This window comes from Dipodomys merriami, unplaced genomic scaffold (genome assembly GCF_024711535.1).
Source record: "Dipodomys merriami isolate MVZ:Mamm:240054 unplaced genomic scaffold, mDipMer1.0.p SCAF_45, whole genome shotgun sequence".
NCBI classification, from domain to species: Eukaryota; Metazoa; Chordata; class Mammalia; order Rodentia; family Heteromyidae; genus Dipodomys; species Dipodomys merriami.
In genome coordinates, this window is record NW_027206013.1 from 5,005,053 (window position 1) to 5,020,367 (window position 15,315).

The 15,315-nt window shown below is 45.9% G+C and overlaps 1 protein-coding gene across 2 annotated transcripts in view; it reads right to left on the reverse strand.

Moving 5' to 3' along the window:
• Smarcb1 (SWI/SNF related BAF chromatin remodeling complex subunit B1) overlaps positions 1–14,446 on the reverse strand; it is a 37,881-nt gene extending 23,435 nt beyond the window's left edge. The window contains exons 1-4 of one of the 2 annotated variants that reach the window (XM_069994454.1): positions 14,173–14,446; positions 9,169–9,307; positions 7,159–7,288; positions 1,490–1,627 (exon numbers count right to left, since the gene is read on the reverse strand). In XM_069994454.1, coding sequence (XP_069850555.1) covers positions 1,490–1,627; positions 7,159–7,288; positions 9,169–9,307; positions 14,173–14,265 — 500 coding nt within the window. In that variant the 5' untranslated portion in view covers positions 14,266–14,446. The remainder of the gene's footprint in view (positions 1–1,489; positions 1,628–7,158; positions 7,289–9,168; positions 9,308–14,172) is intronic. The other variant, XM_069994455.1, reaches the window with a different exon arrangement.
• Positions 14,447–15,315: the final 869 nt, after the last annotated feature.

The window sequence follows — 15,315 nt, forward strand, 5'->3', positions numbered from 1 at the left end:
GCTGGAGACAGGAGTGGCCATTCTAAGGGTGGAGGTTTTAGTGACACTCAGAGATGAGAGGAAAAGGGAGGAAGGGAGAGAACGAAGCAAGGGAAGAAGGATGGAGGGAAAAGAGAGGGAAGGGAAAAAAGAGACCGAGAGGGGGGGAATGGAGGGAGAAAGAAGAAGACAGAAGGAAGGAGCGAGGGAAGGTGGAAGGGAAAAGGGGAGGGAGGGAGGGTGAAAAATGGGAGTAAGCCTTGCAAATACTGCTTGAAATGAACTTAAGCAGAGGGAAGGTAGACTTCTGGGCAATTCAGCAGCAGGAGGTGATGTTCATGAAAAATGTTGAGTGAAGAAGTCCCAAAGAGAGCCCCAGCCTCAGCTCCAGGCAGTGTAGAGGATTCTTAGAGCAATAACAAGATCTGCCTAAGCAAAGGGGCCCAGGCTGGCTGCAAAACCGAGAACACAGCAGGAAGGTGAAGAAGGGCTGCTGCAAACACTCAGTGAGACCTGACTACCACTTGACCCAATGGCCAAGAGTGGCCTAATCCAGAGACTTGGAGGGCTGGGCAAGTAGGGAATCTGTTGAGACTAGTCATAGTATGAGGAAAAAGGAAGGAATTGAAATGAGTTCCAGGTTTTAGGCCTGAGTAAATCTACAGGTGGTACATGGCTGAGGTTTGGGAAGTGTGTGTATGTGGGGGAAAGTGTGGGCCTCAAAGAAAAATGTGGATAAGAGCTTGAAAAATGTTGCCCAAAAGACAACTATGCCCTCATTCCCCAAACCTGTGACCATCTCTTCATGTGTGCAGATGTGACTAAGTGAATGATGCTGGGAGAGATTATTCAGCTGGCCCTAAACTATGTCAGTGTCATTCCAAAGAGACACAGGGAACCTTCACATACAGTGTCGCAGCCATGTGTCACAGAGGCAGACGCTGGAGTGATGTGGCCATAAGCCAGTGCGTGAGGAAGCCACCAAAACTGCAAGAGGATCAGGACCAAGATTTTCCTCTGGAGCCTTGAGAGGAATAGAGTTCTGCCCACACCTTGATTCAGGTCCAGTTAAGCAGCTTTCAGACTCCTAGCACCAGAACTGTGAAAGAATAAATCTAGGCTTCTGTAAGAGGCAGTAAGTTTTGGTATACGAGTCATCTTTTAAATTCCCACCACCACACCAGTTTGTAGTGACTTGTTCTAGTAGCCACTAAGAAGTGACCCAGCAGAAGTCCCATTAAGAACTTGAAACCTCCCAGATTGGCTATGGCTAGCTGAAGCAATAGAGGGTGGAGAAAAGGCCTCTCAGGATTGGGTCCCCAGAAGCTCCACTGGGGTACGAGAGAAGTGAGGAGAAGAATGTGAGAAACCAAAGCAGAGAGAGCCATCAGTGCAACAGGCAGAGCAGTGCAAGGCTTTCCTGAGTGTGCCTCTGGGAAGAGAAAAAAGGGAAGAATGGAGGTACAATGGAGGCAGAATCCACCCAGAGGCCAAGTGAGGTAACACTCACCACAGGGGAAAGGTTCTCTTCTTGTCCCGGCCCATCCGGTTCCTGTTGATAGTGGTAGAACACGGCACAGCATCCAGATGATGGGAGCTGTTAGGCAGCGTCGGCACCCACTGGCTGTTCCTTTTGGCTTTCTGTTCCCTGGGGAGACATTACAAACATATCCCATCAGATGAAGCAGTTCAATTCCATCCAGTAGGATTTGTGGATGTCTGCTTCAACCCTGCTGAGCTTCAAGCTGCTATGGAAGATATCTGTGCATGCCTGAGTCTGTAAAGCACTGTTCCCCGTGCCTCACAGCACCTAGAAGTACCTGGACAAGGGGAATGGTGAGGAGGGTGCTAGACAAAGCCCAAACCATGAGTTGGCCACTAACCTATAACCATGGTACACTGCTAGGCATGGCTCACATAGAAGTGTATCCTTAATGAAAGGAAAGGACATGAGAGAGGCTTCCTAGAGGGGTGGAATCTAGAAAGGAGCCTTATACAGAGTCAGGGTTCACTGGGTATCTAGGCAAGGCACAGGAATAGTAGGGAGAAGAGTGCCATGAATACTCCAAGGAGGGGTGAAGACCAAGAAAGAGTATTTCCTATTCACAGGGTCTCCCAGGCTCTAGGAAAATCTGACTTTATCTAGCAGGTGGTTGGAAGCTTCCAGAGAAAAGAGATGTGATCAGACTGATGATTTTTGTTTGAGACAGGGTCTCATTATATTGCCCTGGTTGGCCCTGAACTTATGAGCACAAGTGATTTTCCCATCTCGGCCTTCAAAGTAGCTGGGACTACAAATATGAACTACCACACCCAAAAGACTGTGCTTTTTAGGTGTGTCAACCATTCTAAGATGGACTAGGCAAGGTTTCTGGCATCTGACCACCCACAGGTGCAGAGGTAAGAAAATGGACTGGCAAATATCTTCCAGAAAATGTCACCCCAAGTAATTTAAATAACCTCTGTCCCATAATGGTCTTTTCTCCAAATTTTAGGCTGCTTTTCTCAAAGCTAGTTTTACACTGAAGCTTCACTGCTTCAGTGAGTTAGACAGATGAGACCAGTCAGGCTCCCACAGTGCTTTGTGGTTTTGCCTTAACTGTAAGTTACAAAGAAAACAGTACTTACATATTGTTCATCTTTATTTTTATTTATTTTTTGTGCCCACTACAGGGCTTGAATCCTGGGCCTCATGCTCTCCCTTGCTTTTTTGCTCAAGGCTGATGTTGTAACACATGAACCATATCTGTTTCTAGCTTTTTGCTGGTTAGTTGGAGATAAGAGTCGCTAGAATCTGTTGGCCCCCGATGGGCTCTGAACCTAGATTTTCGGATCTCAGCCTCCTGAGCAGCTAAGATTATAGGCATAAGGCACCAGCAGCTAAGATTATAGGCATAAGTAACCAGCACCTGGCACATCTTTATCCCTACAAGCCAGGTACTGGCTCACACTTGTAATCCTAGCTACTCAGGAGGATGAGATCTGAGGATCATGATTCAAAGCCAGCCTGGGTAAGAAGTCTGGGAGACTCTTAACTCCAATTAGCCAGCAATAAACTGGAAGTAGAGCCACAGATCAAGTGATAGAGCACTTGCCATGAGTGAAAAGGCCCTGAGTTTAAGCCCCAGTACCAGTGAACACCCATACTCCCCACTATCTGCACAAATTGCTCCTATAATAACTGTCTATATGGTTAGAACAAATGTTTGACAGTACCCTTAAGAAGGGACTTGGGGATGCAGCATGCAGGCCTTACCTGATGTCCATGAATGGGGTGAGGGGGGGAGGGCGTGGCAGAGAGAGGTGGTAACCAAAACCTGTCTGGGCCTGGGCCCTTTACCTCTTTTTCTTTTTGGGGGGAGGTAGGCTAAAAAAGGAGTGCCCCTGGTCATGCTGTCCCAGCTTTTAAGGTCCTGTGAAAATTAGTTCTACCTTCCCCTTACGTTTTAGGACTCAAGTATAAGATGAAGGCTGATAAAAGATCAGAGTAAGACAGCAGTACAGAAGATTTGCCATAGTCCTGGTCAAACTGAGCACCATGAGTCCCTCCCTACCTCTACCCATATTCTGGTTAGAATTTCAGACCTGAGCATTGGAGGTGTCAGTGCCCCAGCTTTTGAAACAAAAAAAGGTAAAGGCACTAGTAGCTCATGCCTATAATCCTACCTACTCAGGAGGCTAAGATCTGAGAATCTTCGTTCAAAGTCAGCCAAGCAGTGAAATATCTGAGACTTCAATTAGCCAGCAAAAAACATTCAGAACTGGAGCTAAGGCTCAAGTGGTAGAGCATCAGCCTTGAGCAAAAAAGCTAAGGGACAGGACCCAAGCCCTAAGTTCAAGCCCCAGTACTAGCACCAAATTAAGTAGCAAATTCCTGAGCCCCAATCCCATCCCCATCTCTAGTGAAGGGACCAGAAATATGAATTTTTTTTGTCTCTTCCATTAAAAGTTCCAGTGTAGCCAGGCTGTGATCACTTCTATTTTGCTAGATAGGTATCTTCCTAGCTCCTGAGCTGAGCTCCTACCTCTTACCCTCAATTTGACCCTATCTCTGTCATTTCTATGTCTAGCCCCTCATCTGGTAGCCAGCTCAAGAAGACCATGCTAGTTGTCACAGACCACAGACAATAAATATAAATAACAGACTGAGACATATACAGAACACAAACATCTAAGTCACAACATCAAATCCAGCTCACTCTACAAGCTCTTTCCAAGAATCCCAAAAGGTATATCCAGCCTGTGCTCAAACAATCCAGTGACTGGGTGAGGAGGCTAACTGGCCCATTTACAGATTGACTAAGCCAGCCAAAGATGCTTCCCTTGAACCTCTGCCACTCTGAACTCCGTTGTCCTGACCTCCAGGGTAACAAGACTGTACTCTCTCAGCTGATCTTCATATGACATGATCATTAAAAAATTGTTTACCACCCTATAAAAGGCTCTCAGCTGACACATGCAAACTTAAAAGTGCCGTCCATATGTATACAATTTCCTTCTGTGACTTCTCGGGCAAGTCTAGCCATCTTTATGTTCTCACCACATCCCTTGGGAGAATAAGAATCTGCCGAGCACACGTCTACAACACTGGCTAGGCTGGATGCATGCCACCTTACTTGATGAGGAATTAGAAAAACCATTTGACAGCAAAGTTGAGAGAAAACCTGGAAAACATCACTTTGAACAATAATCCCCACCTCTTAGTGCTCCCTAGCTTATGTTTATGGGAATGTATTTTTTTTCTGTTTTTGACACAAGGTCTCATTATTTATCCCACACTGTCCATGAACTCAAAATTCTTCTGCCTCAACCTCCCAAGTGCTGGCATTACAAAAATGCAACTAATGCCTGGTTTTATTTACGCAGTAATGGGGTTTGAACTCAGGGCCTCAAACTCTTGTCTGGCTTTTTTGCAAGGCTGGCACTCTATCACTTGAGCCATATCTCAGCTTTTTGCAGTTTAATTGGAGACAAGCCCCAGCTGGCTTGGAACCATGATCCTCAAATCTCAGCCTCCTGAGTAGCTTAGGATCACAGGTATAAGCCACAGGCAACAGGTTCTAAGCTTAGTTTTAGAAATGTATTTTTCCTTGAGGGCTCAAAGAGTAAGGTAGATAGGCATGTCTTATATTCTACATGCTTCATTCACATGAGCCATGGCTCAGATGCTGCAGTCTACCTGATGCTGACATGAAAGGTCACATCTTAGTCCATTTAAGTGTCTGTATCTTCTAACACCTGACTTTTCCTCAACAGCTCCATATTCCCTTTCAGTATTATTCACAACCCTCTAAAGAACATCTATTATATATAATCGTTTTTACTTATTTTGTGTTTTCAAATTATTTCTTTGAGAAAAATTCCCAGGGGTGAAATTAATGGGTCAGCAATTGTTTGGTATTCAAATATTTTACAAAAAGATCACTTCTATGTACAGAGTCATCTCTAGCAGACAAGTGTGTCAGTTCTATTACAGCATCCTTACTTCCTTATGTGGGTAGGTTTTTGGTTTTCTTCCTTTAACCATGATGTTTTTCTTTTTTCCCCATCCCCGAGCTTTTGTGCTCTACCACTGGAACTACAACTTCATTTCAGGCTTTTTGGGTAGTTAATAGGAGGTAAGAGTCTCATAGTCTTTCCTGCCCCAGCTGTCTTCAAACTGCAAACCTCAGCTCTCAGCCTCCTGATTAGCTAGGATTACAGATGTGAGCCATTAGTTCCTGGATGAATTTTTTTAATTATACAAGGAACTGGGGTGTAGCTTAGTGGTCTAGCACAATAACATGCATGAAGCCCTGAGCTCAATCTTCAGTATCCCAAAAGTAAAACTAAGTAAAATGAGATTATATGTAAGAAATATTCTTCCTTATTGTATTTCTGGGAGTAGATCATCTACTTTTTTACACATTGAGGACTGAAAAAGTAGCATGTGCTTAAAAGCCCTAGATTCAATTCCCAGCTCCACTTAAAACAAAAGGAATGAAAAAAACCTGTTGAAAAATCCAAGTATTTTTTGTTGGGCACCAGCCTATAATCCTCGCTATTCAGGAGGCTGAGATCTGAGGATCATGGTTCAAAGCCAGCCCAGGCAGTAAAGTCTGTAAGACTCTTTTTTTTTTTTTGGGTCCAGTCGTGGGGCCTGAACTCTGGGCCTGGGCACTGTCCCTCAGCTCTTCAGCTCAAGGCTAGCGCGCTACCACTTGAGCCACAGCACCACTTCCGGCTTTTTCTTTTTGCTTATGTGGTGCTGAGGAATCGAACCCAGGGCCTCAGGCATGCAAGGCAAGTGCTCTACCACTGAGCCGCCTTCCCAGCCCCTGTAAGACTCTTATCTCCAACAAACCACCAGGAAACTGGAAGTGATGCTATAGCTCAAGTGGTAGAGAGCTAGCCTTGAGTTTCTGAAAAAGCTCAGGGACAACACTTAGGCCCTCAGTTCAAGCTCCACAACTGATCAGAGGGGAAAAAAAAAAAAAAAAGAAAAGAAAGAAATAGCCAAATTTTTCTTACAAATCTGAATGCATAGCAGTGTAAATACAAAATAAGTAAAACCATTATATGTACACAGATGTTCTTGGAGGGTTGTGAATAATAATAAAAGAATAAGGAGCTATTGAGTGTCTACTTTCAAGAAAAGGTCAGGTGTTAGAAGGTGTAGACACCTTATAGTTGTGACCCTTATAGTTCCAGCCTAGAGTGAAAAGGTTAAGGGATAGGACCAAGAGCCTAAATTGTGTGCGCACGCACAGGCGCGCACATACATACATACACACACAACATCTAGATGACTAGACTCTAGATTACAACACAGTAAATTTCCATAGATTTGCCATTTTGATGTTATAAGTATTCTTTTAAAGGTACTAAGTTTTTTTCTATATTTAAATCTATTGCTTGTTTCGTTTTTCAGTTCATCTGAGGTCACTCATTTTTCTGACAAAGGGCACTTTCAAAGCATTCCTAACTGCTCTCCAGATCCAATTCAACACTTGGCCTCTGTTTATTTCTTAGGGATTCTAAAGATATAGAAGGAACTTAGAAACCTGGCTAAGACAATTGTAAGCACTATGAGTAAAGTGTTGGAAGGTATTTCAGTTCAACTTCACTTCAACCTGTGTTTGAATATGAGAAAAATCCCCATGAGTGTCCCCGAAGAACCCAGGTCCAGGAATTCATTACCTGAGGTAGGTAGGGGGCTCTGTACTGATGGATACAGCCTTATACTTCTCATCATTACCATCCAGAATCTCTTCCACCTCCGAGGCCTTCAACAGAGTCACGCTGGTGGCAAGGGTGGTATACCCATGATCTGTAAGCAGAGAGAGACTGCTGTGGTCACTCTGCTGATGACAGGAGCAAACAGCAGCCAGCCAATTGGATATAGCACACCGAAGTTCTCAGGCAAAGTGTCAAACTTACTGTTGCTGAATGTTGGCCTCTTCCAAAAGGGCAATCTGCCTTTTGTTTTGTTTATCTGTGTGCCAGTACTACAGCTAGAACTTAGGGCCTGGGCACTGTCTCTGAGTTGCTCTCAAAGCTAGCATTTTTCCACTTGAGCCACACCTCCACTTCCAACTTTTTTCTGGTTAATTGGAGATCTCATTGCTTTTCCTGTCTGGGCTGGTTTCGAATGGTAATCCTCAGATCTCAGCCTCCTGAATAACTAGGATTATGTGGGTCACCAGTGCTAGCTCACCCCCTCCCCCTGCAAAAAAGGCAATCTTGATCAAGGGGTTTATTTGTATTGGGTAAAATTTATCCCTTTGGATTGATTTAACTAATTGGCCTGTGAGCACTGGCTCAGGGGCAGATGAAGTGCTAAGGACATCTGCAGTATCAGAGGCTGTCAGGAAGACTCCAGAATAACACCCCAGTGGGAAGAGGTCTGATACCACCACAATCCATGACATGAAGCAGGGTGGGGAAATGGAATAGGAAACAGAATGAAAGATGGAAGAATGCTTTTCTTTTAAAACAAGAGCCTAGAGAGCTTTTCACCAAACAGAAGTTTCTGTCCCCAAGCCAATGTGGAGATGTTGTCTGGAAATCAGGACAGATTCTAAGCTACCTCTTTCCTAGCTCTTCTAGGAAACCTTGATCAAGAACTGTTACTTGTCTGTAGGCCAAGCTTGTTTTTTCTTCCTCCCCAGAAGAAGCACAAGGTAGACGCACCACCAAGACTCCACAGGGACTTGGGTAGGGGGCAGGTAAAGCTAGGGAGCCCCTGTACTAGTGACTGGTGTTCTATGGGAGGTAAGGGGAGCACAAAGGAAACTGATATAGGCCAGTGAGTAGAAATGTAATAAAGGCAGATTAAAACAGCTCTGGCTCCTGCATTAAAAGAATCCTACTTTGCTCACGATGGACAAAACCATGGTAGCACCTACAGTCACAACTCAACAGGACAGACTATAAAGCACTATACACATACATGCACACACCCACCTATACACATGAACACACCCACATAGGCCCAGGGCAGCTTTCTCTAAGGCATCATTGCCAAGGGGGAAGCAGTTTTGCCACTTGCCAAATGGTATGTTGCATCTATACTCAAATGTCCTGGTGGACATGTCTCCCGATGGCTCCCTCAGAATGTCTAAAGAGCAACTTCGCCCTGCACAGAGCTGCCATGGCCAAAGCACACTAGCTTCACTCGTGTTAGGCAGCTCACCTAGCAAGCCCCAGGCACATGATAAACCATGGTGGGTGGGGCCTGCACAGGAGCTTAGCATACTGGATGCAGGATGAAGAGCTATGGATGGATGGGCTCTGGGAGACAAGCAGTGAAAGTCCCAGAGGGGAATGGTGGGGGCTGGGGCCACCACCCACCCCCAGGGCTACATGGAGAATGACTATGGTGACACGCCCACAGCAAATGGCAGAGCATCACAGCATTCCTAAAACGTTTTGAGACCAACATGTCTTCACGGCACCTGCTAGCCCCAGCCTTGACCCCTCCTCACACACCCACTGGCCCCATCAGGAATATCTGATAGTGGACCACCAATGGCTCGCTAAGCCACACTCTCACCTGAGCCAGACGTGCACTGGCAGGTCCTGCCCCTGGGATGCTCCTGGCTAACTAAGGCCAAAGCTGCAGTGAAGACACTGGAGTGAAAACGTTTTATCTTCATGACATAAGCGAGTGGTTTTGAAACAGGTTTACAAACCCTCGTGAAGACGCACCCTTAGTGTTAGGTTTTGTTTTTTTACCATGTGACGATGCAACTATTTTCTTCCTCTCTTCCACAGTGGCTAGTCGCCTCCACAGTGAAGGGTATCTCTTGTACAGAGAACCTCGGAACATACGGAGGTAGTTTCCCACCTATGAGTAAAGCAAGAAGGCTCATTATGAGAGTCATATCTGCACGTGCAAGGGGAGGGTCCTGGTGAGCAGAAGATCTGCTGGATCAGTGTCTGATAAACAGGTCTTCGGGTGGCCCCCTGGCGCCAGGCTTTCAGCAGCAATAAAACACATTCTTGCTGACATCAAGGGTTCAAAAACAGTGCACATCTGGCCTGCATCTGTCCACCCTGACAAAAGAACCACATTCCAAAAGGCCTGACCAGATGTCTGAAGAGCTTAGCAAGATTCCCCCAGAGCTGAGCAAGAAGCTCATGATGATTTTGATTTTTGGATTAAGGATCTTTGGCACTTTCCAGAAATGCAAGGCTTCTTTGACCTTCTTTTATCTTAAGAAGCAGACTTTGATATTTTTACGATGTAATAAACACCAAAAAGGTCTTCTAATTTTAGACAGATGTAAGATAATTCTCCCCATGTCCCGTGCTGCTTTGTTTAGTAACAAAACTCAAATTGGGGATACCAAAGGAATTTTCCAAAGAGTCTAAAAAGCACTTATTGGCAATCACCAGACAGCCTTATAAATCATTACTTCCCCAAACAATAGCTTCAGTTGGTTTGTACCAAATGAAGAGTTATGACTTTCTCCATAAAAATGAAGTTCATACTAAGGTTCTTATAAAGACACCCCATGGACTCATTGACTTTTCAGAAATGACCACACTTCAGAGTCAAACTGTGGGGGACACCAGCAGATGGGGTGCCAGGGGCTGGCTCCCTCTGTGACCTGGAATCACTTCGTTTTTCTGGGTCATATATTCAGTGACTCTGAACTTCACCATTCAAAGGATCAATTCCGTTATTTTTCTATTTTACATAGCTAGCACCTCATATTGGTTACATACAAGTATGTTTCTTCATTTTTCATTGAGGAACAATTTCTATGCTCAACAACCACAGCTGCTGAATACCATAAGAGAAGAATCATCTGCCATACAGACAGTCAAAATCCCTCACTGCTTTGTGGCTTTGTGAGTCATTATCATCCAATGTAAAAGTAATTTTCTTTATTTTTCTTGCCATTGAGTGTTGGTACTGAGCCTAAAATAAGGCCTGGGCAATGTCCCTGAGCTTTTTTGCTTAAAGCTGACACTCTACCACTTGAACTACGTCTCTACTTTTTTGTAGCTTTTTGCTAGTTAATTGGAGATGAGTCTCACAGACTTTCTTGTCCTGGATAGCTTTAAATGGAGATCCTCAGATATCAGCCTCCTGAGTTGCTAAGATTACAGGTGTGAGCCACTTTGTGCCTGGATAGTTTTTTGTTTTTAAAGAAACTGACAAACCTGATCTTTATGACTACCTTGAAGATTCTGCAGGGCTCATGAAACCTTGACTCCTCCCAAGGGCCCTTCTGAACTTAAGACACTGAGGCTTATCTACCTGGCTTTTCCTGAACCAGCCCTTACCCTCTCCCATTTAGGTTTCCTGAATGTAAAATGAAAATGTAGGACGCTGACATTTCTTAGGGTACTAAAACCTCTGTGACTCTGGTTTGCTAAGTTGAACTGCTTAAAGATGGTAGAACTGAAGGGACTGGGAAGGTGGCTCAGTGGTAGAGCGCTTGCCTTGCATGCTTGAGGCCCTGGGTTCGATTCCTCAGCACCACATAAGCAAAAAGAAAAAAGCGGGAAGTGGCGCTGTGGCCCAGGTGGTAGAGTGCTAGCCTTGAGCTGAAGAGCTGAGGGACAGTGCCCAGGCCCAGAGTTCAGGCCCCACGACTGGACCCCCCCCCAAAAAAAAGATGGTAGAACTGTGATGCATACTCATAGCAACAGCAGATGGCCTCCCAAGGCAGCTTCATGTATGCTAAACTGTATGTTGCTAAAGCTGGCTCACCTGTCTGAATATAGTATCTATTCTCCAAGGGGAAAGAGGCCAAGGGCCATCCATCCACATCCAAGATTGCCACAAGAACAACTGGGTAGAAATAGTGCAAAGACTTTGAGCCTTTCCTTAAACTTGTGATTATTAAGCCAGATCTCTGCATCTCAGGATGATTGTCATCATTCAACAGGAGGGTCAAAAGTGAAAGAGCAGAAAGAAAAGACTTTAGTTCACTTTCTAAAACCTAAAATGTGTTTGGGGGGAGGTACTGAGGTATCACAGAGTCTAAGTACCTCACTTTACACATAGGAAAATGAAACAAACTGGGATAGCTCAGGGGTAGAGCATGTGCATAGCATATGCAAGGCCCCTGGGCTGAGTTCCAGCACTAAAAAGAAAGCAAGGGGTAGGGGGAGACAGCAGGGTAGTAAGTAAGCCTCCTGAAGTTCTTCCCACCTAACCACAAGCTGTTTCTCAATTACTCCACCAAACAAAGAAAAGTTTTCTTTTCAGAAATACCACTCAGTCAGAACCAAGGCCAAACAGATTACTTTTTCACTCAGCAGATCAGGTAAAGGTTTCTTTAAGATACAACTAGCTACGTATCAAGGTTCTGTAACTCAACTGCCTTTTGCATTTAAGCAGATGCCTACTGGCCAGCAAGGACTATGTACAGGAATGGGCTGTATTCAGCACCGCATTATTAGAACAACAGCATTTAAGTGACAATCTGATCAGCTTATTGCATTTTGTCTTTTCTTTTTTTGGGGGGGGGGAGGGGGTCCGGTCATGGGGCCTGAACTCTGGGCCTGGGCACTGTCCCTCAGCTCTTCAGCTCAAGGCTAGTGCCCTACCACTTGAGCCACAGCGCCACTTCCAGCTTTTTTCTTTTTTCTTATGTGGAGCTGAGGAATTGAACCCAGGGCCTCAGGCATGCAAGGCAAGCGCTTTACCACTAAGCCACCTTCCCAGCCCCTCTTGTTTAATTAAAAAATGGTGAACAATGGTGAACATTAAAACATTAAAGTTTTGATATAGCAGGGTGCCAATGGCTTAGATTTGTAATTCTAGCTACTCAGGGAGCTGAGATCTAAGGATTTTGGTTTGAAGTCAGTCTGGGCAAGAAACTAAGACTCTTACCTCCAATAAACCGCCAAAAAGCCAGAAGGGGAGATGTAGCTCAAGTAGTAGGGCTCCAAACTTGATCCAAAAAACTAATTAAGTCAGACACTGGTGGCTTACACCTGTAATCCTAGCTACTCAGAAGGCTTAGATCTGAGGATTGAAATTCGAAGCCAGCCTGGGCAGAAAAGTCCTAGTGAGCTATTATCTTGAATAAACTACTCAAAAAAGCTGGAAGTGGTGCTATGGCTCAAGTGGTAGGGTCAGTGCCCAAGCCCTGAGTTCAAGCCCCAAGACTGGCAAAAAGCAAACAAACAACAACAAAAAACTAAATTAGAACATGAGGCCTTGAGATTAAATCCCAGTTCTGGCACAAGGAAAGAACGAAAGAAGAAAGAGAGAGAGAGAAAGAAAAGAAAAAACAAAGTTCAATGGTGGTCTCTTAATAACACGAGGTTTCATTCATCATACTATGTCCAATTGTTTAAAAAAAATTAGACAAGTGCCAATGGCTCACATCTGTAAACCTAACTATTCAGGAGGCTGAAATATGGAGGAGGAAGATTCAACACTATTCTAGGGGAAAAAGTTCACTAGATTTCACCTCCAAAATAGCTAACAAAAAGCAGGGCTAGTGGTGTAGCTCAAGTGGTAGAGAGCCAGCCTAGTAGGTAAGCATGGAGCCTTGAGTACCTAAATCTAATACTGCCAAAATAATAATTTGAATGAAATGTTGCAGTATAAACACTGTTGAGAGGAGAGGTAATCTTTGGCATTCTGAAATGGCTTTAGCTCTACAGAGTTGGCATTTAATTTTACCTGATTCTATTATTGACATTTGCACATCTGAATTTTATACCCATAGTTGTGTGTGTGTGTATTGGAAGTAGAGCTTGGACATGGCCTGGGTTCTGTCCCTCAGCTTTTTCACCCAAGGCTGGCACACTACCAACTGAGTCATAACTCCACTTCTAGCTTTTTGGTGAACTGAAGGCTCATGGACTTTCCTGCTTAGGCTGGCTTGCTCCTGGCTATACCCACAGGGGTGTGTGTGTGTGTGTGTGTGTGTGTGTGTGTGTGTGTGTGTGTGTGTGTGTGTGTGTGTGTGTGTGTGTGTGTGTGTGTGTGTGTGTGTGTGTGTGTGTGTGTGTGTGTGTGTAGATATATGAACTAGTAGGGGGCTACTGTGTGTGTGTGTGTGTTTTAAAACAAATATGAACTAGTAGGGGGCTACTGTTGGACTAAACAAGGACTAGTTTGAGTGGATCTGTAAAAATTTAATACGCTTAGTACAAATGCCTCATTGAGGGGCCAGATGTAGGGTTTTCCTGAAGTCAGTCAGCCAGCAGACTCAATAACTTCCAGTAAACAAAGGTCAGAATACTACTTCTACCACCCGTCTCAAAGGCAAGGAATACAAAGAGGAGGGAACTTTCCTAAGCTGAAGGCTTACAACCAAGATTTCAGGACCCTGAATGGAGCAAAGGGGTAAAGGGTGCACATGACATTTCCACCATCTCTAAAAATTTTCGAGGGCAGTAGTTAGTAGTGCATCTCCACTCCCAAGCGCCGCCACGAGAGCTAACCGAACACTCCATTCTTTCCATCCGGGTGGAGTTAGACCAACTCAACGAGAGACCAGTAGCACCCCCAGGCCCTGGTATCCCCGTCACCAAGAAATGCACTGAACTCAGACCTTCCAGGTAGGGTCGAGCTCGGCCACGCCCATCTGGCCACGCCCCCAGCCCCGAGCACGCGCCCGCCGCCGCCGCCGCCGCCCTGGCGATGAATGGGGACGCGCGCTCCCGGCGCACAGACCCGCCCTGGGGCTCCCGCGGGGCCGGGCCCGGGAGGGCGAGAACGCGCCGCGGGGCTACCTCGGAGCCGATCATGTAGAATTCGCCGTCGTCCTCCAGCTGGAACTTCACGGGCTTCTGCCCGAAGGTCTTGCTCAGTGCCATCATCATCATTGTGGCGGCGGAGGCGGGCGGCCGGATCCGAACTGCTGAGGGATTTAAGAAGGCTGGGGCCGGGCTGAGGCGCGCCGGAGTGAGGGAACCGAGGTCAAGAGACGAAGGCCGGGCCGGGCCGGAGCTCGCGCCACCACCGGGATCTTCAGCTGCCGCCGCAAACGACGACCAGGCCGTCCAGACTGCGCATGCGCGGATGTTGACGCTAACGCGCGCGCCACTGCCGCCGCCCAAACAAAAGGCACGCACGTTCCCGTGGGTCCCTTAAAGGAACCACGACCCATTTCTCTTCCACCAGAGGCTGTTGCCTCAATCCGATGCCCAGGAAAGCTTCTCACGGACAGAAATAGCCACTGCGGACTGGACTCAGGGCGGTGGTTTTCTCAGTCTCACAGCCAGAACTGGCATTCTGCCCAAGGTTGAAGAAAGGAAGTGTGGCCTCAGGCCTGGCGGGGGTCAGAGCTACATTTGGGACCCTGAGAGCTTTGAGCATGTTTGTGACCCGAAATTGACATCCCATTTTCTCCACCCCTCAAAGCAGTGCAGTTGAACAGATAAGAATACTCCTAGGAAAAAATATCCCAGTTCCGGGCCAATAGCTGTTCCTGAGGCTGTGGGCAGCATGTTAACACTGAATGAGGGTAGCTTGGGCAAAGACTTTGGTGTTTAGTAATATTCAAAGGCCAGGTAGTATTTGGCGTGGCTAGTGCATCAGAGGAGTGTTGGAGAGGAGGGACTCCTTTTCCTTTTCTTCCTTAGCTTTGCATTTTGTGTCTGCAACAAGCGTAGCCCTGCCCTGTGTCTCTGTCCCATCCCACTTGTGGATCAGAGGTGGGGAGGAGGGCCCAACACTAAGGAAAATGTCCAACCAATCCAGCATCTGTTGATGATTTTCTTTTCTTTTTTTCTTTTCTTTTCTTTTTTTTTTTTGGGTCCGGTTGTGGGGCCTGAACTCTGGGCCTGGGCGCTGTCCCTCAGCTCTTCAGCTCAAGGCTAGCGCTCTACCACTTGAGCCACAGCGCCACTTCCGGCTTTTTTCTTTTTGCTTAT